This window comes from Cryptotermes secundus, unplaced genomic scaffold (genome assembly GCF_002891405.2).
Source record: "Cryptotermes secundus unplaced genomic scaffold, Csec_1.0 scaffold652, whole genome shotgun sequence".
Lineage (NCBI taxonomy): Eukaryota > Metazoa > Arthropoda > Insecta > Blattodea > Kalotermitidae > Cryptotermes > Cryptotermes secundus.
In genome coordinates this window covers 129,993-155,334 of record NW_019737992.1, presented here as the reverse complement: position 1 = coordinate 155,334, position 25,342 = coordinate 129,993, and the positions used below count along the sequence as shown (strand labels likewise).

Here is a 25,342-nt window from a genome sequence, read left to right as displayed (position 1 = left end):
ACGTTGTACACTTTGATCATGGTAAGGATACAGCTCTTAATCATGTAAAGTTCGCCACACCTGCATACGTGATACGCCGATGCGAGAGGCCATTCTACGAGTGGACAGACGCGGACTTCTCTACACTATCTCAAGAATGTTCTCTCGTGTTTTTCTCATTCGTACATCCTCCCTTTCAGAGTGCACAGAAACACTCGGAAGAGATCCAGTATCACGCAATGTCTGGTGAATTCGCGTAAATACACTTCGAGATGGAATCCTTCGATTGGGAAAACGCCTTTGGTATTCTTCAACAGCAGCACGTGCATTGCCACAGCAAAATCCATACACAAAATACATATCACAATATTCCACGTGTGAAAACACAAAAGGCATTTCAGCAACTCCGCACAACTAATTTACCAACCACTCACAATGCGGCCGCAACTACCTTACGGCTAGTGTGAATCACCACATTCAAGGACAAACATAGATAAGACTTGTCAGCTGACAGGTACAGTGCGTGGACCCGCCAGAAGACCACACTTTTCTCGGGCCATTATCTCCGTAACCGTTCAATTGGACATAGGTGTTTTGGGCTATATCGGCATACATTAACATAAGGAACACCCTCCCGAAGTCTGGTACATGCCTCCTGGGACACTCTGTATACTAACTAAACAACTCCGCGTAGGGCCGCCATACCTTTCCCCTGATGGCTAGCGACTGCAAGTAACCCCGACGTCTGCGGCCAGCTTCCGCCTACACCGAAAATAATCGTAGGTTTAGAAAAACCCCGCCGAACTGAAATTTAGAAATTCCTCCCGCTGGTCCGCCGACGTCCTAGCCCGAGTGGATCCACTATCAGACCTATCAGATTACTCCACTGCTCCCAAAACATACTTCCTTCCGAGACACACAGTGGTAGGAAGGGAGGGGAAAACCACGTGGTATAGGGGAGGAGGAGGAAGAGGGGGTAAGCTCGAGGATAACGATAAGGGGTAACCTGGTAGGTATGTCTGGAAGCCATGACGTCACGGAAGGTAGCCGTTGCTTCAGCACGGCTAAAATTGACGTAGACCACTCAGCGCTTCAGCTACTAAAAAAGTGACACTGCGTGTACTTTCCTCCGATTTGGACTATACTGACGTTTCGTAGGAATCGAATAGGTTTTAGTAGTAAAAGAGCCTGACTGACATTTGAAAGTTACCTCATCGGGTGAGAGCCGGGACAGCTCAGTCGGTATAGCGACGGGCTGCCGGCTGGACGGCAGGGTTCCAATCAGGACTGGGGCTAGAGGTTTCCCTTACAGCGTCCAGAGCAACTGAGGTCGAACTTGTGTCCTATTCAACAGGTACAAGGGGGCTCTTTCCCTTTTTGTAAAGCGGCCAGGGAATGAAGCTGATGACTCACCTCCATTTAGTGCCGAGGTCAAGTGCGGTGGAACTGTACCTCCACTCCCCATACCTCTGCATGACGTGATGCTTAGTTAATGAAACACAGGCACTGTGTACCTTTTTTTACTCTATTTCTCCGAATGTCGGTTAGAACACGGATTCTTTGGAGGTTTCTATGCTGCATACTGACACTTCCTCATTTGATACAAATGTACTAGAACGCCGCTTATCCGAATAAATTGGTGACAAAGTGGTTCGTATAGGCGAGAATTCGGATAATTGGGTTAAATTTTTATCCACGAAAAAACACCATTAGAACATTATTATAATGAACTGTACTATTATAATAATAAAAGTAAGTAAAGGTATCCCTTTAACAGGCCGTGAAGGCCCATAGGGCTGTGAGATGTTGAGGTTCCAACATTTTCTAGAAAATCGGCTCATAGATGGCGGCAAGGTTGTCAGCCCTACGCACCGGCCGCCCTTTACCTTCAAGAATATTCCAAGAATATTCCTGGTACTCATTTCTGTTAGAGGCTGAATCGACCCCAGGGCCATAGTGCGGCTGGAAGGATTAGGTCAATTGAAAAGAATCCAATGACCATAAAAGTAAGAAATTAAGAACTCTTAAAACAGATGAAATATGAAAAATTAATAAATAATTATAAATTAACATTTTCGAACAGCTTAATCGAAAAATTCCAAAATTGTTTGTTTAGCAAACGCATTCATTGGTTGTGAGCAATTCGGATAATTCGCGTTTTAGTGTCCCTTGATACGACCATAATCGCTTCTTTCCCAATGCATTCTAATCCATGGTACATAAACATCTTCCTGCTGCATTTCGCACGGATGTATAGTAGACAGAATACAAGCCATGGCCGATTCCACCCCTATCTTTTTCAGTTTATTATCATCTAATTCTACGCTATAAAGCATGACATTGATAAAGCATCGTTAAATATCCCAGGATCAGTCAACTTGAATTGATTTTCTTTAACAAGAAAGACAAATATATTGCCACGTGTATCCCGGTATCGTGACAGTAAACAACGGGTTCCGGATCTGATAAGTTGATTTATTGGATAAGTTCACGCTTCGTAACTAAAATTCGTTATTAATCTTTCACGACTCCTATATCTGTGACACACAAACAATCATAACACTCTCAAGGTTAACACATCAGCTGCTGAACTGCCTTCAACGACGTCTTCCTGACGAATCCTCGAATCCTTCACCATACGGCTGCTGAACTGAACTGAACTGAACTGAACTCGTGTTATTTTATAAATCTAGTTTCATAGCCTTCGCACGCACGACGCACAGAAAACACAGTTCTCTTGTTGTGGATGCGAGTTTACAGCTTCGTTGCCTGGCAATAGACTTCCTACAGCTCCGTGCGCCTGCCCAGCGCGGACCGCATAGAAATACAATTTCCCTTCTAATGTTGCCTGTTTTCGTGTTTACAAAGCTGTTACCAGGCAACACTTTGAGCAAGTCCGTTAAAATATTAACGGGAAAAATTGTACGTAACAAGGAAAGGGCTTAGATTATGATGTTCTGGAATGTGACACAGTACAATTTTGTAGGCCTACACCATTGTATCGGAGGACCATGCTGCCTCCATCTTCAGGACAGAAATATGTAGGAAGAGGAGCTGCTCTGTCCATGGGTATGAGTCATCACTTCAGCATAACATGCTCGTGTATATAATATGCTTCTTTACTTCACTTACTTAAAACCTGAAGGTGGAGGCAGCATGTTCCTCCGAAACTCCTATATCTACCAGTAGGAATACTCGCAATGTCGAGCAAGTTAGGTGAAGCGATAATACTCCTGGCTAATGTTCGTGAGATCCTCGATTCGAGTCTCGAGCAGAAACCAAATATATTGGAGGAGATTTTACTCAGTCCTCCAGGCAAATACCGGACCAATGCCTTAAATTGGGCCACACCACTTCCTTCTACAGACCTTCCCATCCATTTCTCACCACTGCCCTAGCATTTGGCGCTGTAGCCTGAATTACTGTCAGAAGCTTTAAATAAACTACAAATAAAAATAAAAAACCATCAACACAAGGCCATAACGTGAACACAGGGCACCGTGACAGCCTGGATGAAGTTAAGGCACTGATTTCCTGCTGACCGTTGTTCGAATCCTGTCAAATCATCCATTATCCATAACAGCGTTTCTCAGAGTGTGAAACTTGGACCCCCAGGAGACGGTCTGTTTTCTTCGGGGCTGCTGAATGAAGGGCCGATAACGTAGACGCTGAACTGATTAGAACCCCAGAATTTTATATTACATAACCTTAAAAAGTAATAGAAGAAGCACTTCATTAATATACTTATAATTGGGGCTTCTTAGTAGTTATTTGTGGCACGCGGTAGCGTAGTTGGATGGGGCACTTTTCTACAAGCCGGAAGGTCGCGGGTTCGATTCCAGATTAAATTATTGAATTTCTTCAATTGGCCTGATTCTTCCAGCCGCACTATGGCCCTGGGGTCGACAAAGCCTCTAACAGAAATGAGTACCAGGAAAATTCCTGGGGGCTAAAGGGTGGAAGGTGCCTAAGGCTGACAACTTCACTGCCATCTGTGAGCCGATTGTCTACATGTGATAGCCTCGACGTCTCACAGCCCTATAGGCCTTCACGGTCTGTTACAGGAGCATCTTTTTACCTTTAGTAGTTATTTATTGAGATCATGGGAAATCAGACATTTTTACCCATGTAAAGAGAATTTCAGTCAGTTTTGGAATCGTTAGTCTGTTAGAATATTGAGAGTTCTAAGAATAAAACAAAATGTGACGAAATTTGAAGTTCCAATGTTGGGATGATTGTTGTAATATCCCGTTTACGAAGTAAATCGGGCTAGTTTGGGTTACGAGCGCGTCGATCCAGAAATGTAATTAGTGTTGATGACAGCAACAAAAGACGACAAGCAGAGAAGGTTCGTCCTTGCGCATAGACCGGGCGAGAGTGAAATCAAGGTTCGTGATCAAAGCGGTCCTATGCCGTTGAATGGCTTTCCTTAATTGAAACTGTAAGAAACGGCGAACCTTAGACATTTTCTGAAGACCAGTAATGAGATTAATCGGAATTTTGCTAGAGCTGCTGAGGTGAATGTAATGGCAGGCTTGGGTTCCACGAGTGGGCGGTGACCCTCCTCCTGCCAGTCTGCCTGTCCGCCGACCAAAAAAAAAAAAGAAAATATATATATATCCCCTTCCTGCAACAACTGCAAGTTTCACCACGGTTACTACAACTACCATCCGAACAAAACACAATCAAAATCGATCATATTTGTGTGAGTGATAGGGGTTTTGGTTTAGGGGTGAATAGGGGTGCAGGGGTGTTTGGGTGTGGGAGGGGGTCAGGGTAACACGCCAGGAGCTTTGCGTGCTAGTGACACCGGCCTCTATTATAGGGACGAAAGAGGGGGGAGGCTGAATATTGAGTGTTGGTTTACAAACCGAGAACCGCGACATAGTTTGACACGTCATTTTCATATATTATAATTATCTTATTAGCCCGTGTTATTCAGTCTCACGGGAATATCAAGAAAGAGACATTTACAAGTTTCGACCTTATGCCACCTTCAGTGGCTGTTTACCTGGAAAGAATGGAGGTGATGGCTGATAGTGGACTTCATTATTCTCTGAAGGCTTGCAGCTGTGGCTGCTTCATTACACTACACAGGATTATGCACAGCATAACTGTGGTACGAAGTTCTAATTGGCTGTTAGCCTAATGAATTTGGTTAATGCTTCATTGTGATATGTTCCCAGTCGGAATAACTGAACGCGAAGTTACTATTTCTCTGAACCTATTCAAATAATATTTTTGTGTCATGTAACTTATTACATTTGTAATATTTTGAATGCAAAGACCATCTGATAAGTTCCTTCTCAGATTATGTTATTATCTATCAGTTTATATGCAATTATTTTACGGAATTTGTAATATCTGATTGATTTCGTATATTTGCTCATGTAGATAATTACATGTAATCTCATGCTTCTGTTTCATGGCGCACACTTTTATTTGCTTCGCGTAACAACTGCTAAATGCTTGAAATTAAATCGCAGATGTGAAAACAATAAACGTAATCAGTAGGAAACGCTGATGAATGTGGTGATATTCACGGCAGAATTAACATAATAATTGTATTGAGAGGATGAAACAAGAAATTGCCACTTAATAGAACTTGCATTGTCTACATTCGAGTAAACGCTTCACTCTACACAGAGGCTAGTAAGAACTACAAATTACGATACGTTTACGTGCACTCGCATAGCACAAATTCCAAATACGTATATTAATTTTATACGCCTTTAAGAATCTCATAGTCGCCATGTTTGTAGCTGTTAAGCTATTAAGATGTAACTTATTTATGATCTAGCATCCTATAAAATGTCACACGAAAAATTAGGCCTACTCATATCATTAGTTATCGCAATCAAACTAGATGCCCTATCAGTATTTCGTGCGGTCACAATTTTCTTGTTTTACATTATACAGAGTGTAACTCAAAGGTACAGACACACTTTGGGCACGAGTTACAGTAACCAAAACAAGAGAAAAATATCGACATGAACATGTGTCCGGAAACATTTAATTTATGAACTATCGTTGACCTTTCAGTGTGAGAGAAAATTTGTCTTTGTTTTCTTCAATGGAGTGTCTGAAATTTATTTGTTTCATCAGTGTTCTTTGCAGATGAGGCACGTTTCGGTAGAGACGGCACCAGCAATATTCACAACCAACACCAGTGGGCAGAGGAGAATCCTCATAGTGTAATGATCTAGACACAGGCAGGGACTGTTGGTGATTGGTAGGCCCGCATGTTTTGCCACATCGTCCTACAGGCAGCCACTACCGGGATTTCCTCTTACACGATATGCCAGAGCCACTGTAAGGTGTACCACTGACAGCCAGAGCACGAATGTGGCGCATGCGCGATGGTGCTCTGGTATATTTTAGGTCGAGATGTTCTCAGTACCACGTATCGTGACAGATGGACAGGCAGAGGGGGACTCTCTTCATGGCCTCCACGCTCGCCAGATTTCAATCCTCTGGACTTTTACCTGTGGGGACTCCTAAAGCCCTTGTTTATGCAGCTCCTCTTGGCAAATGAGTGACATTTCACAATCGCTCTGTGCATGTCTGTCAGACTATCCGCAACTGCCCAGGCTTCCCTGAACGGAAGCGACGTCCATGATGAGACGTTTAGAGGCGTGCATTGGATCTAATGGAGGGCTTTTTTTTTCTGTGGGCAGGTACATGGACATAATGGCATAAACGTATCGTTCTCTGTATATGAAGAAAATTATGCAAGAGTGAGGCGTATCCTTGCCATTATGCATCGGTCACCATAACAGCAAATTGTAGAGCGTTTAGGTATTGCATGAACGTACTTGTGCAATATGCCACGAACAAGCGAGTATTGTTTCAGTGTATCGCGTCTCTTTTGCGAATATTGATAATATTTTGATATGAACATGTAAAGTGTAGCATACTATATACAGATGACTGTTTACAGTTTATTATTTGTGCGTGTTATTCGTGGGAGATTACTTCGACATATCATTCGATAACGTTAAGGACTAGAAAGGAAAAGAGCAGAAGGCAGGGAAAGGTAATACTATGAAAGTTTACATGTTGTCACGTGTCACAGTGACGAAAGACTGGGTTCGGATTCGTAATTGGATTTATTAACCTAGAGGTCGTAACTACAATTAATTATTACACCAATGCTGCTTTATACAATTTACAATTACTCCATACGAAACTCCTCAATCTATCTCCACTAGCCTTCACGGATTTATAACACAGGAACTATAAAATTCTCCTATATTACACCCTACCAATACCACTACATTATGGCACACATAAAGTCTTCGAATCACACGTTAAATCTTCGCAGGCTGACCTCTTGTACTCTTCTGTACTCCTGGTTCCCATTCGCTCTGAACTTACAGCTTACGCCCGCGGAACGGACATGGATCTACAGTAAGCACATATCACATGATCGCTATCCAGCTAGTCTATTGGCGCGTACGTCGGATCTACAGAAAACACAGCTTCCTCTATTACTACGTGTTAGCCCATGTTTACAAATGTGTTGCCTGGCAACGCGCTATCAAATCCTTCACAATATATAACAAGTGATTTAGTCTCCCCTTAAATTGTCTGCGGGCGTCACACTAGTGTTTCGTCACGAAATAAGCAAAGCGAGACAGAATATGGAAGCAAGTTACGTAAACGGGACAAAATGGCTACGGTATTATCAAATATTCCGAAACAATATAATTTCTAACCCAATTTTCTGTTACTAGTGCGACAGTGATGGAGGCCTTGCAGGCTTCTAATTTCAATTTGCGAAGGGAAAATTCCTGTTTCGGTTTTCTCATGTCGGAACGTGATGTAGTTATTTTTTCCATAACGCGTCGTGAAAGTAGTCCCTAATTTCTTGTCCAGACTAAAGTTTTTGCTTTAATATCAATAACAGTAACAAAAGCAACAAAAGTGGTATGTTCACTAAACCTAACAGCTTTGGAATAATGTGGTTCGTGTGTTCTGGAAGTGTCTAATTGTGGTTTTTAAAGCGCAGAACTGGATAAATTGTTAGACGAAAATAATGAAAATTATTGTGAATATGTTTTGAGTGTATCAAATTAAAAAATGCGGAGAAGATAATTTCGATTCACGAATTAAGCTCTTAATGCTGCAGACATTTCGAGACCTCGATTCTGCCTAGAACATACGTATTATGTCACTGCTAGACTAAATCCAAGCGTTAGGTTCAGGATAAGTTAAGAGGGTGTCTTTCAGAAATAAATTCGTTAACATTGTATATGTCTGTACTATACTGTGCTCTACTGGGCTGTGCCGGACTGTATGGTGTTGTACTACGTTGTGCTGTGCTTAACTGCACTTCACTGTTTGTACAGTGCTGTACCATACTTCACTTCACTCGGCTGGCCTGTACATAGGCGATCTGTATTATCGCGCTGTTGCCTCAAAAGCCACAATATTTTCTCAAAGTCAGACAGTCAGCAGCAGCGTGGGGAAACCAAGCTGACGGTTTAGACACGCTGTGAAACTAAATATACAGTCAAAAGTAGAAAATGAAGGAAGAAATTCTGTGCTGTTATTAGCGGTAACAAGAGTCTAATTGGTAAGCTATTGATACCATAAGTTTGTTTTTTTTCTTCCTTGGCACTACATCCCCAGTGGGCCTAGGCCTACCTCCATGAACTTCTCCGTTCACTTCGGTTTTTCTAGATCTTACACGTTCGGTAGGACTCCTTGGGCGGGTGATCAGCTCGTCGCAAGGCCTCTACCTGTACACAAACTAAACATCCATGCCCTGAGTGGGATTCGAACCCACGATCCCGATTTCCAAGCGAGCTAAGACAGTACATGCCTTAGACCGCTCGGCTATCGTGACTGGCACCATAAGTTTAACAGTTCTAATATCACAACTAGTGGGGGAATATTCGGTTCAATTAATTTCCATAAAAATATTATTCTCCCGTCTCATTTTCGGTCGTCAAATTTATACTTTTCCGGAAGAGTCTCCATCAAAACTCTGTGTGCATTTCTACAAAACTAGCTGAATTCTGCAGTTAAGCAATATCATCCATGCATTCTGTGTTTTACCTTGTGCGGTTAATAAAGAGAGTGCTCCAGTTTGGAGAACAAGATACAAGCACAAATCAAGTCTGTAATGTCCTTCTCTTGCTTATCACTGAATGTATAATGTCACCTCAGTATCCGTATATCTCTGCGAAATAACATAAACTTCTCTTCTAAACTTATTCATGTACAGTTTGGTTGCTATATTTTACCAGTATTTATCTGTCTCAATATATACTTCTTGAATCAATGTTTTTATTGAGTTGCATTAACATTCAATATATTTTATTAAAAAATAGAAAGGAATTTACTTAAAGTATTAAAATTATTTGGTATTGTTTAGAATTGCCAAACATGTAGCTTTGTATTTTTCTTCAACAACAGAAGGGAAAATAAACCAATTCCAGAACTCCGTTCCATTACGTATAAATATATCTGTTTCACGTCTGTTCTCATAAGCTAATGTCGGAAAGCAGATGTATAGCTCGTAATTGAAAGTCACAATACAGAAAAAGGGCTAAAATTCGTAGATCTTAAAGAAGTCTCTATTTATTCCATGTACAAGTATTTCATAAATTTGACTACCTATGAGGAAAATCTATGGGGTCCGTTTGAATTTCGTATTGAGTAGGTTAGTATTTGACCAGAAGCCCTAGAAGCGCCAGTCGCAGTGGCCGCGCTGTCCAAGGCATGAAATGTCTTCGTCCGCTGGAACGCTGGGTTCCTGGTTATCTGTTTGTGTTTATTCTGCATTTGTTAGATAGCAGTCTTGCGGCGGGCTGAGCCCCCATCTAAGGAGTTCTACTTACACTGTTAGATTTAGAAACTGAATTTAAAAGAAGGTTTTCACAAATGCCCTATGCTCCAAGTGGGAGCAACGGGAATAGAAGAAGAAAAAAAAAAAGTTCTAGAATTATCACGATAACTTTTAATAGGTTCTCAACATGGAGACAGTTATGACCTCTGCATCTACTTTAATTTCATTCACGTTGTGTTATAAAGGATTCCTGTAGTTCTATGATGCTTTTTCTTCCCCCTCGCCTTGTCTCTCTTCATTCGGAAGTAAAGTTGTATTTGTACTCAGTTAAACGTCACACCATGAAGACGTAAGAAGAAGTGAGGGTACAAATCTAAGTATTTCTAACTTCGACACCACATGAACACGGTCATCTTCACGCTCAGGTTACTATAGTCCCGAGGAAATTGTTCCCGTTACGAACTGGACAGAAAGCTACTTTGGATATGGTGGCGAAGGAAAATATCTTTACATCTACCGGGCATCCAACCCCGGCTGCCTAGCTTATAGCCTGAATTTTATACCGACTTAGGCCCCGCTGTCTATATCGGACAGTTCAGCAAACATCATGGCGGAGCGAGCTCACCTCTGCGAAGGCTGCATCTGTCTGAGGCCTGCTTTCCTGCGAGTTAATAACCCACGAAACAAAATTAAATAAGCCAAGTAACTTCTTCATTGTTTTGTCTGGTATGTCCTGGATCCTACCGACGGTCAGGCTGTTTGGAAACCCGTCCCCTGCGGAAGTACGTGAACACAAACGTAGGCCCACGCCAAAGTGATTCCCTTGGAGGCGGCCCCGAATCAGTAAAGATATACGTGTATCATTCATTCGGCAGTAATCTGTCAGACGACAGGTCCACAGTCTCTTCCAAAACAGTTCCTCCATTTAATGCGATCTAGAGCTTTCTCCTTCAAAAGAGAATATTCTCTTCTGTCCCCAAGGTCATCCAGCATTTTCTTACGTCTTCTTCCTAGTCTTCTGGTCACTTCTATCCGCCCCTCTATCTTTCCTTCAATAACTTCTTTTAAAAGGCAGTTACTGCGTAAGATATGACCAATCCAATTAGCCTTCCGTTTTCTTATTTCGTGTAGGATATTCCTCTGCTCACTGACTCTAAATAACACTTCTTCATTTCTCAGATGGAGGCGAATGGTCAGCTTCACGCCCAGGCCATTTCATACCTTAGAAATCAGCCCTTGTACCCATTGGATAGGAGGCTGGGTAGGATACCTCAGTCGGTATAGCGAGGAGCTTCAGGCTTGATGGGCGGGTTAAGATTTTAGAAACAGTTTGAAGAATATCATAATTCATTATATAGCGAAAATCTTTTGTCATTGATGAAGTATTATCTGAGTGACTCCGAAAGTTCGGCATGAAGTGTTATAAATTCATCTCGCGAGCTGTGTGACAGTGAAAATACCGGATGTTGGCCATTGACGATGAAATTTCGATTTGTGGACGAAACAAATGTTGCAGAACGCTAACTTTTAGCAACAGGAATAGGTTTGCTCTGTTGGTTGTCTGGAGCATGTGGCTTGCCTCTGTCAATGTTGACAAAATATTGTGCACCAGCAGTGCGCTGCAGTGCCAGTGCATTTGTGAGAAGCTGGTAGCTGAGGCTGGGGACAGTTCAGGAACGCAGAAGAAGGGGAACGTCCTGCCGTTGGAATCCGCTACCAAGAATCTGCAAGTGAGCACTGAAAAGACTTTATATGTGCTGTAGTTACAGTGATCTTTCGAGTGTGTAACTCAGTGAGACTGTCGTAGTTGCTTGTAGTTACATTCTGTAAGTGTTCAATAACTCCGATTACCAATTCAAGCCCCGTTTATAGTCTCTCGATCGCAATCTCCGATACAGAGAGCTACAGTTCTATCCTGTGTCTGCTGTCTGATGTGAAAACCATGCAAATCACGCAAGTACACTCTTTTGGTAGTATTTAGAGTTTTATTTTGTTTAACGACTACCTTACTCCTGAGGAAAGAGCCCTCGGGACCCGTTGGACAGGGGTGTTGGCGGGCCCTAAAACCGGTCCGGACGACATGGAGATAAGAAAAGTCTTGCCTCTACCAGGAATATTTTACAAGGACGTTCTTAAAACATCTCAAAATCTTTATCATATCACATCGCCAGGAGGGAGTGTTCAGCCAGAATTTCCGTTGGACTTCTTTCTGTTAAGTATGCACTCCTTGTAGCCCTCATTAAATCGTCTTTTTCTACTATAAAAATTTTCCAGTTTATTACTGAGCAACCGCTTGCCTTTTTCTCAGGTGTAAACTTTGTATCTAGCATATATCATATAGTCGAGATAGTCTTCTGCCGTGAATACGTTGTGGTTGGTTATTACATAATGCATACTATTTGCTATCAACCATATTATGGCTTATCTCTCGGCTTTGGCCACAGCTAGAAACTTGAGAGAGTTAACCATTCATACCCTATATACGTTTCATCAGTTCTTTTGATTAGTGCAAGTTTATTTTTTGTCCAGGTCAAAATTACTGATGCTTCACCGCTTTCTGTGAGTCTATGTTGTAATGTGTCTGCTTGAGCTGGGTACTGGTCAGGGCGTTGTAACTGGAACTTGAGTCGCTCGTTCGTTGGCAAGATGGCATACACCGCCACGTATCAGGTCGAGCGGGCTTCCTGCAGTAGTGGTTTTGTTCTTATGTCTTCCCATACTTCATTCCAGTTTCAATTTGCTGCATGGCCTGTATCGTCATTTGTATCTTGGGTTCTGGATTCCAATCGACCCCCGACCTTCCAGCCCGTGACCAGTCGCCATACCGACTGCGCTAACCCACCTCTCTGTAATACAATATACACCATAAATTTTGACTGTACAGCCCTTATGGACCTTGGCCTCTTGTTCAGTTGATTACTCTATACAGAGTCGGTAGGACTACTTCGACGGGGATCAGTCCATCGCAAGGCCTCTACCTACACACACAACACAAATACAGAATACACTCAGACATCCATGCTTCGAGTGGGATTCCAACTCACAATCCCAGTGGTCGAGCGGTCGAAGACGGTTCATGTATTAGACCACGCGGCCACTGTGATCGGCTGCACCATAAACTACAGTCCCGATATTATCAAGACTCGAAAGACTTCTCCATAAAACGCGCACAGAGTTACCAAAGATGTTCTTTGACGTTTGCTTAAGCTTGTTGGATTTGAGGTCCTCACAGCTGAGACTATAAACACCACAGTTGTCTGTATTGTAACGCCGTGTAGTTCTGAGAGAGTCCGACGTTATGTAGGAGCGTAACGCTTCCGTCTTCAGGGTGGAAGCGCAAACCAAGCTATTTAACTAGGCGGTTCTCTAGAAATTTTGGCCCGGGTACAGTGCCCTTTTCAGTGCATGGACTGTACTTTTTCAGGGCACTCATGTTTCTACTCTTCCTTGGCTGCTTCTGCAAGATTTTATTCTTTCATCTGCTTCGTCCTGCCTTGCTTCTGTTCTTTCCATCTGGCTTTTACCAGTACACACACTGTGACTGTCCTTGTGCCTGGACGCTGGACATCACTTACACAGCCCTTCCCTTCCCCGTGATGCTGCTCACCTTCACCGTGTTCCCGGACATCTTCTCTATTGTTGCACTCCTCTAGGATGTCGAGGAGTTAGACGGGAAGGAAGGAGAGTTGTGATTGTTGGTGCTAGTCTAAAATTCTCTTTATCTGTAATCAATGAGGTGTCGAGCAAGTAAAGAAAGTTTGGAGTAGCTGGGTTCTGTTCAATAAGGTTCGAGATGAGTGCTCCTATAGGGTGTTACGGGCCTGGCTCGGGCAGGGAAAGAAGATCTTCAGGCTACTGAAACGTAGTCCACCCCAAGAAAAAATTTGCATTTCAACTATTTATTTATTGGCATTTAATAACTGAAGACTATATTTGAGAGAAACCAAATTGTTCTCACACTTTCACTTTAAACTTTATACGGCTTATAACACTAGAATTAGTATTTAGACGAAGCGAATTTCTTGAATCCTGGATGAAGACTCTCCAGGGACAATGAACTCTCTGGAATCCTGAGGTCCACGGAAAGAAGCATCCAAGAGAAATCCACTCCTCCAAACATGTACTATTGGTCTAATTTGAAAACTAGGAGCTTCCCTAAACTAGTGACTTTCCAATCATGTTGCTTTGCTGTGTGATTCTGGCAATTACTGACCTAACGCCAAAGATGGCAGCGACTTAATGTATTAAGATTATGGGATGAGGCTTAGGCACTCGTTTTCTAAGTTCTGGCCGCTCCTAACTGCCAGCTCTCGAATTCTCAAAGGCCTTCCAACTCTGCTGAAACTGCAAGAATTCCAGGAAATGTACCAGATGTTACTTCCTGTCCACATAGCAAAGTTTGAACTATGTCACTTCTCAGTGTAAAGAGATGGCTATCTGCTGGATTTCCCCTTGTAGATTATGTGGCCTTAACTTAATACAGTTTTAATTAATATGAAAGAGCGGTTACAATACGAACTCTCTTCGCTTCTATATCCACTCCACATGCTAACGGCACTCTTCAGGGTTGAATCGAAGTATTGTTTCCTTTGTTCCCATTGACTCTCCCTGGAATGCTCTAACAGATATTGGTCACTTTTTCGTTGGCTGTCTCACAGATCCTTCCGGGCAGAATTATCAATGCGTGGCTCGCTCAGCTTGCTGCTTTCTTCTGCCGGCTTCAGGACGGTCTTCCTCCCAACTGCACGGCCTTAGAACTCACAAGATCATAATATTCATTTAGTTTACTGAAAGTGATGATAATGAAGAGAAAATTATTGACAGTCTTCCATATCAGATTTCAACAGAATATGTGGGATGTTTTTGGGATAGATATAAAAAACATTTGTGGCTTTATGAAAAGCGGGCTTTTGTACGGATCAGTGCGGCTTAAAACCTGAATTTTATAGGAGCATTGGCTAGTAGGCTTCCATATTGCGTTTTGAAGATGTCTGTGGAAAGGATGGATCTAAGAAAAAGTCCATTCGTGGCTTTCTGTATGCTAGGCTCTGTTGTCTCAATATAGCTAAAAGCAGGAATTGTCTGACAGCTCTTTGCGAAAATCTCCCATATTGACATTAAACAAAATTTTTGACGCTATTTATGGAATGCATGTAAGAGTCCAATCATGAGCCTTGATCGATATGGTTTAAAAGGGATTTTTCGAAAAAAGAAATTGTTGGAAGGCTCCAATGTCGAATTTAAAGAAAATATAAAGAACACGGAAAAGTCCATTTATGGGCACTTGTAAATTAGATTTTCTTCTGGATCAGTAAGTCTGAAAATTTGATTCTATGAACAACTTTTAATGAACATCTGCCGAGCTGAATTTTAACAAATCCTGCAAAATCGCTTAAGAAATATAGAAAAGTCTAGATATAGTGTAGGGGAAAACAGGCTTTATTATGAATTGATATGGCTGAAACTCGGAAGTTTCCTATAGATCATAGTGAAAGATTCCCTTATAAAATACTACGAAAATACCGTAGTTTAAGTGCTGCCACTAAGCCATAGATAGACACAGAAACATGATCCCCACATGAGGCGTTCTCTGTCTCTTCGCAAAAAAAAAAAAAAGCCTAAAATTATACGAGCTAAATTATGGTGACATTTGTTTTGCCTTCGCTAAGTATCGCTTATTATTACTTATTTAGTTTCAATGTAGAACACTCTACGAAGAACTGCAGAGCAACCATCTTCATGCGTTAAAGAATTCATGACACTTCCTTACGTGTATTAGCTTCTATAATTAACCTTATTCAGCTGTTATATGTGGAAATGCTGCCTATTTGAATCTTTAGAAGCACGAATTGCATCTGAATAACATTTGAATTATCAATTCATAGCACACAGAACTCACTGCGTGTTCATTACAAAGATATTATAACGGATTTGATCAACGCATTACCAGGCAACGGCTCCGTAAACTCTGTCCAACACACAACAACAGAACAACGGGATTATGCAACCTGTTTGTAGGCAACTGCTTGTTAAACACAATTCCGCGCAGGTGCCTTGACATCATAAAAAGAGCGGGTACCTGTCCAGCAGCCAGCGCGCCAATGGACTGGCTGGGTAGCCATCATGTGACATTTGTTTACTGTGTGTGTGTCCCGGCCGAGGAGTTATCTTGAAGACATTGGGCGTTGCAACGCAGGGGAGAGAATTAGACTGGAGAGTTGAAGTCAGCCAAGGGACGTTCGTAGTGGAAGAAGAATTAGAAATTGGCCTGTCAGGACTTAACAATCATTTGAAGGCTTTATGTGTGCTATAGTGTTGTGCTACTGAGAGTGTGTGTGTGACTGAGACTTTTATAATTACAGTGTAAAATCCATTGGCAGCAAATGAATAGGGAAAACATTGTCAAGCCTAGCTATAATTGAGATCTGTTACCTAGCAACGACTAGTGTAAGCAGATGTTGTTTATGTTACATTTATAATAATCTTGAGAGTGTTATAATTAATTTAATTACGGCTAGTGAATACCCAGTAAATCGATTCGCCAACCCAAACCCGCGTCTTTAGTCACTTCTGCACATGACAGTATATAAGTTAATTCTGTTGAAGAAAATATTTGTTCTTTACTGTGTGAATCATATGAACTACATATACAGAGTGTAACTTAATTGTGCGGACAAGCTTTGAGCATGAATTCAACATAGCAAAGCAAAAAAACTGCATCAAAATGCGTCCGGAAACATTTAATTTGTGAGTAATCGCTAGAAGAATACTGTAGAGACACCAGCAGTAGTTCAGCATTAATGTGTGGACAGGGACTGTTGGTGACTGTTCGGTAGGCCCGCATGTTTTGCCACATCGACTTACAGGCAGCCCCTACCGGGATTTCCGCTTACACGATCTGCCAGAGCCACTGGAAGGTGTACCACTGGAGTCAGAACACGAATGTGGCGCATGCGCGATGGTACCCTGGTACATTTTAGGGCGAGATGTTCTCAGTACCACCTATCGTGACAGATGGACAGGTAGAGGAGGACTCTTCATGGCCTTCACGCTCGCCAGATTTCAATCCTCTGAATTTTTACACCTGTGAGGACACCTAAAAGCCCTTGTGTATGCAGCTACTCTTGACAACGAAGAGGCACTTCACCATCGCTCTGTGCATGCCTGTCAGATTATTCGCAACTACCCTAGCGTGCTTTGAATCCTACGGAGGACATTTTGAGCACTTATTATAAATGTACTCGTTGATCTATAATTCACAAATTAAATGTTTGTGGACACGTGATTTTTTCTCGGGGTTGGGTGAGATTGAGTCCACCTGGTACGCCGGCCACCACTGGTCCTCGTGCACTCGTCCTGTAGCTCCCTGACGTTGTCTCACCGCTTGCTTCTCCTTGCAACTTTCGAAGGCGGCTGCCTGTTTCTAGCAGACTGGCCGAACTTACTGATTCCACACTCCTCTATTCCTGGGTCGTCATTCTCGAACATTCTCGCGGTATCTGAGCCGACATCATGCTCATCGGCCCTCAAAACCATTAAGGGGGGTTCTCAAAAACCGGAGCGCGTAACCGCTGGTAGGTGAGCCGGACCCCCTCCCACGCCTCGGTCCGTGCTACAATGCGGTAACTACTGTATGCATGGATTGACTGACGAGTATAACATAGAAACTGTGGATAGTCGACCTCCATGTCGAATGTCGAACTCATGATATCCCAAAGAAGAACCAGCATTCCTAACCGTTCGGTCGAAATCAGAACATAATGTGCCCTCTTTTTTCGGATTCACCGAACAGACTGGTATAGCGGTAGGGCTTCAGATATATTCGGGAGGTGCTCGGATCGAATCTCGGATGGTTCACCAGATATTCCGCCTGAAGTTTCTCAAGGATTTTCTCAGTTCCTCCAGGCAGATGCCGAGTCGGAACTCGGCCAGTCCACGGTCTCTTTCTTCAAAATTCTTTTGAATTCCTGAGCCATCCGACAGACAAAGCAATTCTGAAGCCATCCGGACATGCGCAAAATTGCGCACTCCACTTGTATTTCACTCCACTGGTGAGCTCAGTCTGACAGTTCTGAATATCATCGAAAACCATTAAGAATGATGCCGTCTTCTGGGATATGGTGCCGTGCACATCTTGTGCGATCCGACGTTTCGAAGGAACACCGGATCACACAAAATCTACACGGCGCCATACCCCAGAATACGTCATTCTTCATAGTCACCGATGTGAAAACCTCAAATCATATATGAAACCATTAATTTTGTGACATTTTGTGTCGTCATACGGTTTAGTATGTCAGGTTTTGGAGGAACGTGCTTTCAGCAATTTCAGCATGTAAAGGAAAATGTTTCAAAGCGATATCATAACCCAGAAGGCTGCAATATGAATCTCCACATCCGAGAGATCCTGAGATCTTACAATGTGATATGGATCTAATGACGTCGGTCTGTCGTAAGTTAAAGTAAATCAGCCTCACTGTGTTAACATAATTCTAAGTTGTATTTAAGAGATGAAAATCTGAAGGAATTTTTACGTTAGGCATGTTAAACTTGCATGTGGTAAAAAGAAAGGTAAAGCTATGCCTGTAATAGGCCATGGAGGCTCATAGGGTTGTGAGACTTCGAGACTCCCACATCTTCTAGAGAGTCGGCTCACAGATGGCGGTAAGTTTGTCAGCCTTACGCTCCGGCCGCCCTTCACCCCCAAGAAGATTCCTGGTACTTATTGCTGTTAGAGCCTGAGTCGACCCCAGCGCCACAGTGCGGCTGGAAGGAGTAAGCGAATTAAAAATAATCCACTTCATCGGGACTCGAACCCGCAACCTTCTGGCTTATAGCATAGTGCCTGAACCAACCACACTATCGAGTTCCCCTTTGCATGTGGTATCGGTACATTATCTGGAAACAGTGTTATGATACTTCATAAATTGCATATAATTGCTTGGGTAGATACCGAAAAATGAAGCTAGCCTAATTTTGCACCTTATAAAAATAAATATTCCGTCGGCGAGATAAAAATGTCTGGCAGAGAAACATAATATTTAATGACTATGATCTCTCTAGCGGCAAATTCGAATAACTGGATGTTTAAATAACCCGCAGATTTCGGCATGAAGAGGCCCCGTAGGGAACTTCGGAATATTTCGAAACACTGAGGACCCTCCATTATATAACGCAGATTTCTTCGGCTCTTTTTGTAACTCAATTAATCGGCAGACACTCCTTAATGTCCTACAAGTAATTCAAGAAAATAAACAGAACAAATTATCTCAAGCGGTAATGCTTTTGTTCTGTGTTCGAGAGATTCCCATTTCGAATCCCAGCCGGGAAACCAACTGTCTTAACAGATTTTTCTTTGTTCCTTCTGAGTCCCTCCAATTAAGTGATGGGACTGGACAGGTTGATTCTAAGTTATTGTCTGGGGGATCAGGGGTCTTATAAACGGAAACCACGACAATAATTTAGAATCATTCTGTAGATTATAATATGCCATGAACACCTATTTCCCTATCTTCTATTCATAATCCTAAAATAATTTGACGTTATGTAGGCTGAGTCAGTGTCAGCATCGTTAAATGAGTTCCTGATAACAGGGACAGGGGAACTGTATTTGTAACTCCCTTTCTCTTCTACATGAGATGAGTCACTTGTGAGAAATATTTCTGCTGTAGCGAACGTCGCATGAGTTTCGGCATAGGAGTACTGAGGAAGAGTAAATTGTATGGCACAATGGAACATTTTCTAAGAAGCTTATACAATTGCATCACAGTCTTGAAATGTGTGTGGTAAACAGAGGTTTAGCCAAGGGTGAAGCTGATTTGTCTGTTGAAAGCAATGAGATTCGTAGAGAGACATGAAAATAATGGAAATAAAATAGAAAATAAGGCGACAAGTTCAGAAATTCATTAAGGTTGGACGCCAGTCTTGTAAGGAGTGTGGTAACAGAGGTTACGTCAAGGGCAAAGTGGTTTTGCCTGCTGATAACGGCAGTGGTAGAGAAATATGAAAATGGCGGTAATAAAGTGGTTTAGAAAGTGATTAAGGCTGGATGTTAGTCTTGAAAGAAGTAAACAATGGTTACGTCAAGGGTAGAATAATTCTTCTGTTGAAAACAGTGAGAGTGGCGGGGAAATATGAAAATTGTGGAAACAAAATGGCAAATAGGGCGATAAGTTTAAAAATGAATTAAGATAAGTGTAAAATGCATGCTTAAGCCTAAGAAATTTGCTCGAAAATTCTTCAGTCTATACCAGACGAATGAAGGCTGATAATAGGGATGAAAAGTGGCTAATTGTTACAAAATGTGATAGATCGGATAGGAGAGACTGGAGATGGGAGTAAGAGCAGAGAGAGAGAGAATTATGGAGAGGTCTGGTGGGAAAGAAGGCATGTCAGCCGCTAGTGACAAGCAGTTCTCTGAGTTGATCCAATGTAATTCCCGATAATTCACGTCAACAGCTGACCGCCGCTGGGGTCAAACAGCCAGCTGGATGTGTTTTAAATAGCCTCTCCCCAAATCCTCTCCCGCCCTTGTGAACGCCGACGAATTTCACAGAACATCAACTGTCTATTGCATTAAACGGTTATGTCTGATGTTCTGATCCGCAAAATCAACACAGTCCTATTAGTGCTTGAAATAAAGATTCGACATTCGATGTGCTGTATAATCGTCTTTAGATTAGAATTTGTGACAATACTCTCACTATTTAGGGGTTACTGTAGAGGGGGTATAGATTGGCGAATGGATTTATTGACCAAATATACACACCACAAGCTCTTACTGCACTATCGCTTACCAATCACTACACGCTGTTTTCTGTCTGCTTTCACTAGTCGTTTCCTGGCAACAAATCTTAACAATGGAGATTTTTCAGCTTCTATGGTCACGCTGTTGCCCGCTGGTTAGCATTCCACAACTGAACTGTCAATTTGATTGCAGCGCCATCTCTTCACAGCCTCCCTTGCAGAACTCAGATCTAAGCCTACAAACTCCCAAGCTGGCGGCCATTTTACACCAACCCCCTAGTCTTCTCTTCACTTGCTGACATTCAAGTAACTGGGTCGAGTCGAGCCTTATGTTACAACCGACAGTCAGTCGGCAAGTCTATCTTAGAATAAAGCACTGATCTGTGGTTGACGACCAGATTTGTATTACTGTCAGTTACCGGTTTATTGATGTGAGGAGCTCTTCCTGACGAGAGGACGTGTCTGTCGTTTACAATTGCTGCTGGCTCTCACCAGCGCAGTCATTCTCGGGTTTGAGTCCCGTTGTACTCGCGACCATATTTTACTGTCTCAGATTCGAAACTTCCCCTTCTGTCACCTCCTGCGACTCGCAGGGCTACAGTTGAAATATTCGACCCTGCCCCAGTTGTCTTCCTTATAACCCTTTTGCACCGACCGACTAGAAAACACGGTTCCCAACAGTATCTGTATTGTTAAAGTGGTGTGTTTACTGGGCCGTTTCATAGTAACGGCTGTTGTCCCGTTGTTTGTTTCGAGGTCTTGCCTAGTAACGGGTCTATATACCACAATACTCGTGTTAAATCAGCGATTCCTGCATGGCTCCCCGGCTGTGTTCAGAAAGGGTGAAACATTAACCAGGAATACGTTGTCAGTCTGGTCCAAGTTTTGGAAATAATTTCCTTCTACATTCCCTGAATAATCTCAGTGCTTCAGCGATTAAAGTTTCCAGTACGTTACGGATTCTCCACGTCAATGTTCCATTTGGAAGCAAATGCGATCATTGAATATTTTTAGATGTATTTCCAGAAAGGAAATTACCCGTACCTATTACATTCGTAATGTGCTCGAGTCCATAGGTGACAGGCCTCCAAACTACACGACCGGAATTGAGTTAATTATTGTAAGGTGGAACTGCACTACAGTTTGTCAAATAATCTTGATTTGGGGGAAGTTCTAGTCATTGTATAAGCCAGTTTATTTGGCAGTCTAAATGATTCCAGTCTCTCTTTCGGGAGATTTTAATACAAAGAGATCGGGAAGTCGCATACATCACATTAGGCAATTATATTTTGCTGGTTTAATGCACATATAAGACATACAACACTTACTATTAATGTTTATAACCTTATATCTTCGAAATGTAAAATCAAATCATGTCTTTACAATATTTGCTCGAAATGGCTTCCCTGTTCAGCAATGCATGCGCGAGCTCTCTTTACCATGTCTGAGGCCACTTTGTTGAGCACCTGTAAACTGATGCTGTTAATCGCCGTCGTAATGTTCCTCTTGAGGTCATCCAGTTTATGCGGATTGTTTTTATAGATAATTGCTTCGAATGCGTGGCGACAATCCTTTCGAAATGAGATGGTCACCGAAAAACTCGCGCAAGAACTGCATGGTTTCATTAGATGCGTGTTTTGCTGCAACCAACACTCATGTTCATCAACTACAAGAAGCGCAATAAACTGTGTAATGATGTCTTGGTACACTGGACTGTTCACTGTTGTTTCAAAGAAAATTGGGCCCAATATTCGATGACGTGATACAGCATACCACACTCCAATTTTCTGACAGAGCAAGGGCTTTTCATGTAACACATGTGGATTTTCAGATGATCAAATCCTATTGTTTTGACTGTTGACGTAGCCACTAAGGTGAAAGCACGCTTCGTCAGTAAAGAAAACCCGATCAAACTCTTCAATTCCATGGTTGCCAACATATGAAAACTCGTTCTTGGGAGAGCGACATGTCTGTCACGCAACAAACAAAGCTATACTGCAGACTCGTATGACCGATACACGTTAGACGGCGTTTCTACTAGTTGTTAGTACTCCTACAGTAGCATCTAGCGGTAGGAGATATAATTATATTTACTGCAATACAATTTATAACAACTTTTCGTTTGATGTGCGCGACATTTCGATCTCCCTGAACAATTCAATTCGCGGCACTTATATTTCATGAGTTTTGCCACGTATATTTCATAACATACATATTTTAAGGAAAGAGGTTGTGAGGTATAATTGAAGATATTAATGGAGAGATATAAAAAGTGGGATCTCTGCTTTTGAGATGGAGTACGTATGTTCTAGGGAATAAGTTAGAGAATGGAAAACTGTGTGTAAGATGTGACACCTTCAGATATTCAGGATAAGTAATAAGAAATGCTAGAACTTGCGACAAGGATATTCAAAACAGAATCCCTAAAGAAAATTACAGAAGCCCATTACATGGATTGTTGTGATAGACAAATACTATATATGCAGGGATATTAACAAAGCCGTATTTTACAGCGTAATTGAAGGTATTGTGACATGACGCCTGAAAGCTGTAATCTGCTTATCTGTTGAGCACGATCCCTTGGCAACACGAAAGGCGCCATTGCTGGACGGCCTGCGAACCTCGGTCTAGTCCGTAGCCCCTCGTTATACCGACTGGGCTATCTCTGCTCCTGAATAGGAGAATCATAGGCAGATTTGACAGGGCCTTTGACTGAGCTGACTAAACAGCGCATGTTGTTAATAGTTATGAAGCCGCATGCACCTGTAGAGAGAGAACCTTCATTGAGGTTCTTCCTGATTAGCAAATGAGGAACTGTGGTATGAGGGTTACACAGTAACACTGGATGGAGTTACTGTGAGCCGGTCACGGTAGCCGAGCGGTCTAAGGCATGAACTGTCTTCGCCCGCTCGAACGCTGGGATCATGGGTTCGAACCCCACTCAAGGCATGGATGTCTGTTTGTGTTTATTCTGTGTTTATGTTGTTCTGTATGTAGGTAGCAGTCTTGCGACGGGATGATCCCCCGTCGATGATGTCCTACCGACTGTAAATAGGATCTAGAAACAGATAAATTGGCCAAGGTCCAAAGGGCTGTAGAGCCATAGGGGAAAAAATGAAGTTACTGGATTATTGGCAACTAAATTAAGTTTCTGAGCAGTAGACAACGAAATCACTGAAATCAGGCTCCACCCCGGAAACCTCAACAGGGATCACAGTCTTTTTTTTTAATTCGCATAGTTGGGGGTGGAGTCCAACTGGGTCCACTCGGCACGGCGGCCACTGATTGGCTTATTGTAGCCTGCTCCAAGTAATTATGATGATGGAGAATTTGGTGGAACGGAGATTGGCAGGGGAAACCGAAGTACCAGTAGAATACCCGCCCCAGCGCCACTTTGTCTACCACAAATCCCGATTGACTAGACCCGAGATCGAACCCGGACTGCCGCGGTGGGAAGCCAGCGACTAACCACTTGAGCTATGGCGCGGCCGACCTCAGTCTTAGTCGGTCGTGGTAGCCGGTGACAAATGTGATAAAGCAATACCGAGACTAACCAATCCGGAGACAAGACCAAGAAAAGGAAACTTCTGACTCCACTCGTTAACACTTGTTCTCAGTTCCGGTCACGGGCCGCGGCGGTCTTAACCTTGTGTCACTTGAGATCCTAACGATGGAAACAGAGATGGTGATATGGTGAAACGTCGGTAGTTCGAAATCAACTGCCACGGCTGATAGCCCGAGAAAATTCGGAAGGATGGGTAGTGTGTACCCTTACTGCCTCCACTTCTCGTATTTCAAGTGCAGAAGGTTAAACTGTAAGTGAAGTTAAATCTCTGTTTGCAGGGGCCACGAAGGAGCGGGTGAAGACGCCCGACAGCCCCGAAGGTGCGCGCCTCATGCTCTCTACAGCCACCCCTATGTCTGCGGGCGGAAACTCAAACTCGACGAGTCCCATAACTGCTGCTATCTCCAGCAGTACCACGTCCTTGCGATATGCCACGCCTAGTGGCCTCACCGCGGCGCTGCAGAACGGCGCCAACGGCCAAGCCGTCAGCACCGGAAATGTGTCACCTGTCCTGAACGGAAGTGGAGCCAGTGGAGGTGAGTCAGGCTCGTTTTAGATCTCTTTCCGGAAACACTGGTCGGTTTATTTTTTTGTAGTGTGACGAGACAGCAAACTTTCCGAGTCCGTGAGAAAAGTATCAGCCCTCTGGAAATACAGTGTGTCCCTAAAGCTCTGTCTTTTTTGTTTAAATCAAAACAGTATAGACATAAGAATATTCTATAATTTCTGTGCGCTTCTTTCCTTGAATTTGAAGTGATATCACTTTCACACGTTTCTCTTACACTCAGTGCTTTCCCACAGGAAACTTTCTCTTGCTTCAACAGAGTAGGGAGTAGATTTATAGTCAACCTTTATATATGGTCTCTTTTTAAAGTTTCTATTCAGTATATTTTATATAATTCATAAGTCCGTGAAAGGTTTAGTCATGATATGGGCTAGGGCTCTATCAAGCTGGGAGCTTACAGGCTGGAAACTCTTCAGAAATATCTCGCAACATATGAGAAATTCTTTTCCCAGGACGTGTATTCCGAAAGTTGATGTTCAATTGAGCACATTTATATCGGCTGCATAGCCTGTTTATCTCTCTAGATAATAGATTTTTCACAAATTTTAAGAGATGTCTACGATATTAAACAGTAGGCAAAAATGTTCTCACAATAAGCAGTGTGGAAAAAAATTATCCTCCTGAATTATACATTGCTTTATGTTTTGAACAATTTCTTTATTTATTTCACCGACTCATGTACCATTGAAGT

General features: G+C 42.5%; 1 protein-coding gene across 1 annotated transcript in view; it reads left to right on the top strand.

The window, feature by feature from the left end:
• The window catches only part of LOC111870658 (protein CBFA2T1), a 657,082-nt gene that overhangs the window by 502,151 nt on the left and 129,589 nt on the right, over positions 1-25,342 (top strand). Inside the window, exon 3 of the mRNA XM_023863129.2 lies at positions 24,365-24,622. Within this exon, the coding sequence (XP_023718897.1) occupies positions 24,365-24,622 (258 nt within the window). The remainder of the gene's footprint in view (positions 1-24,364; positions 24,623-25,342) is intronic.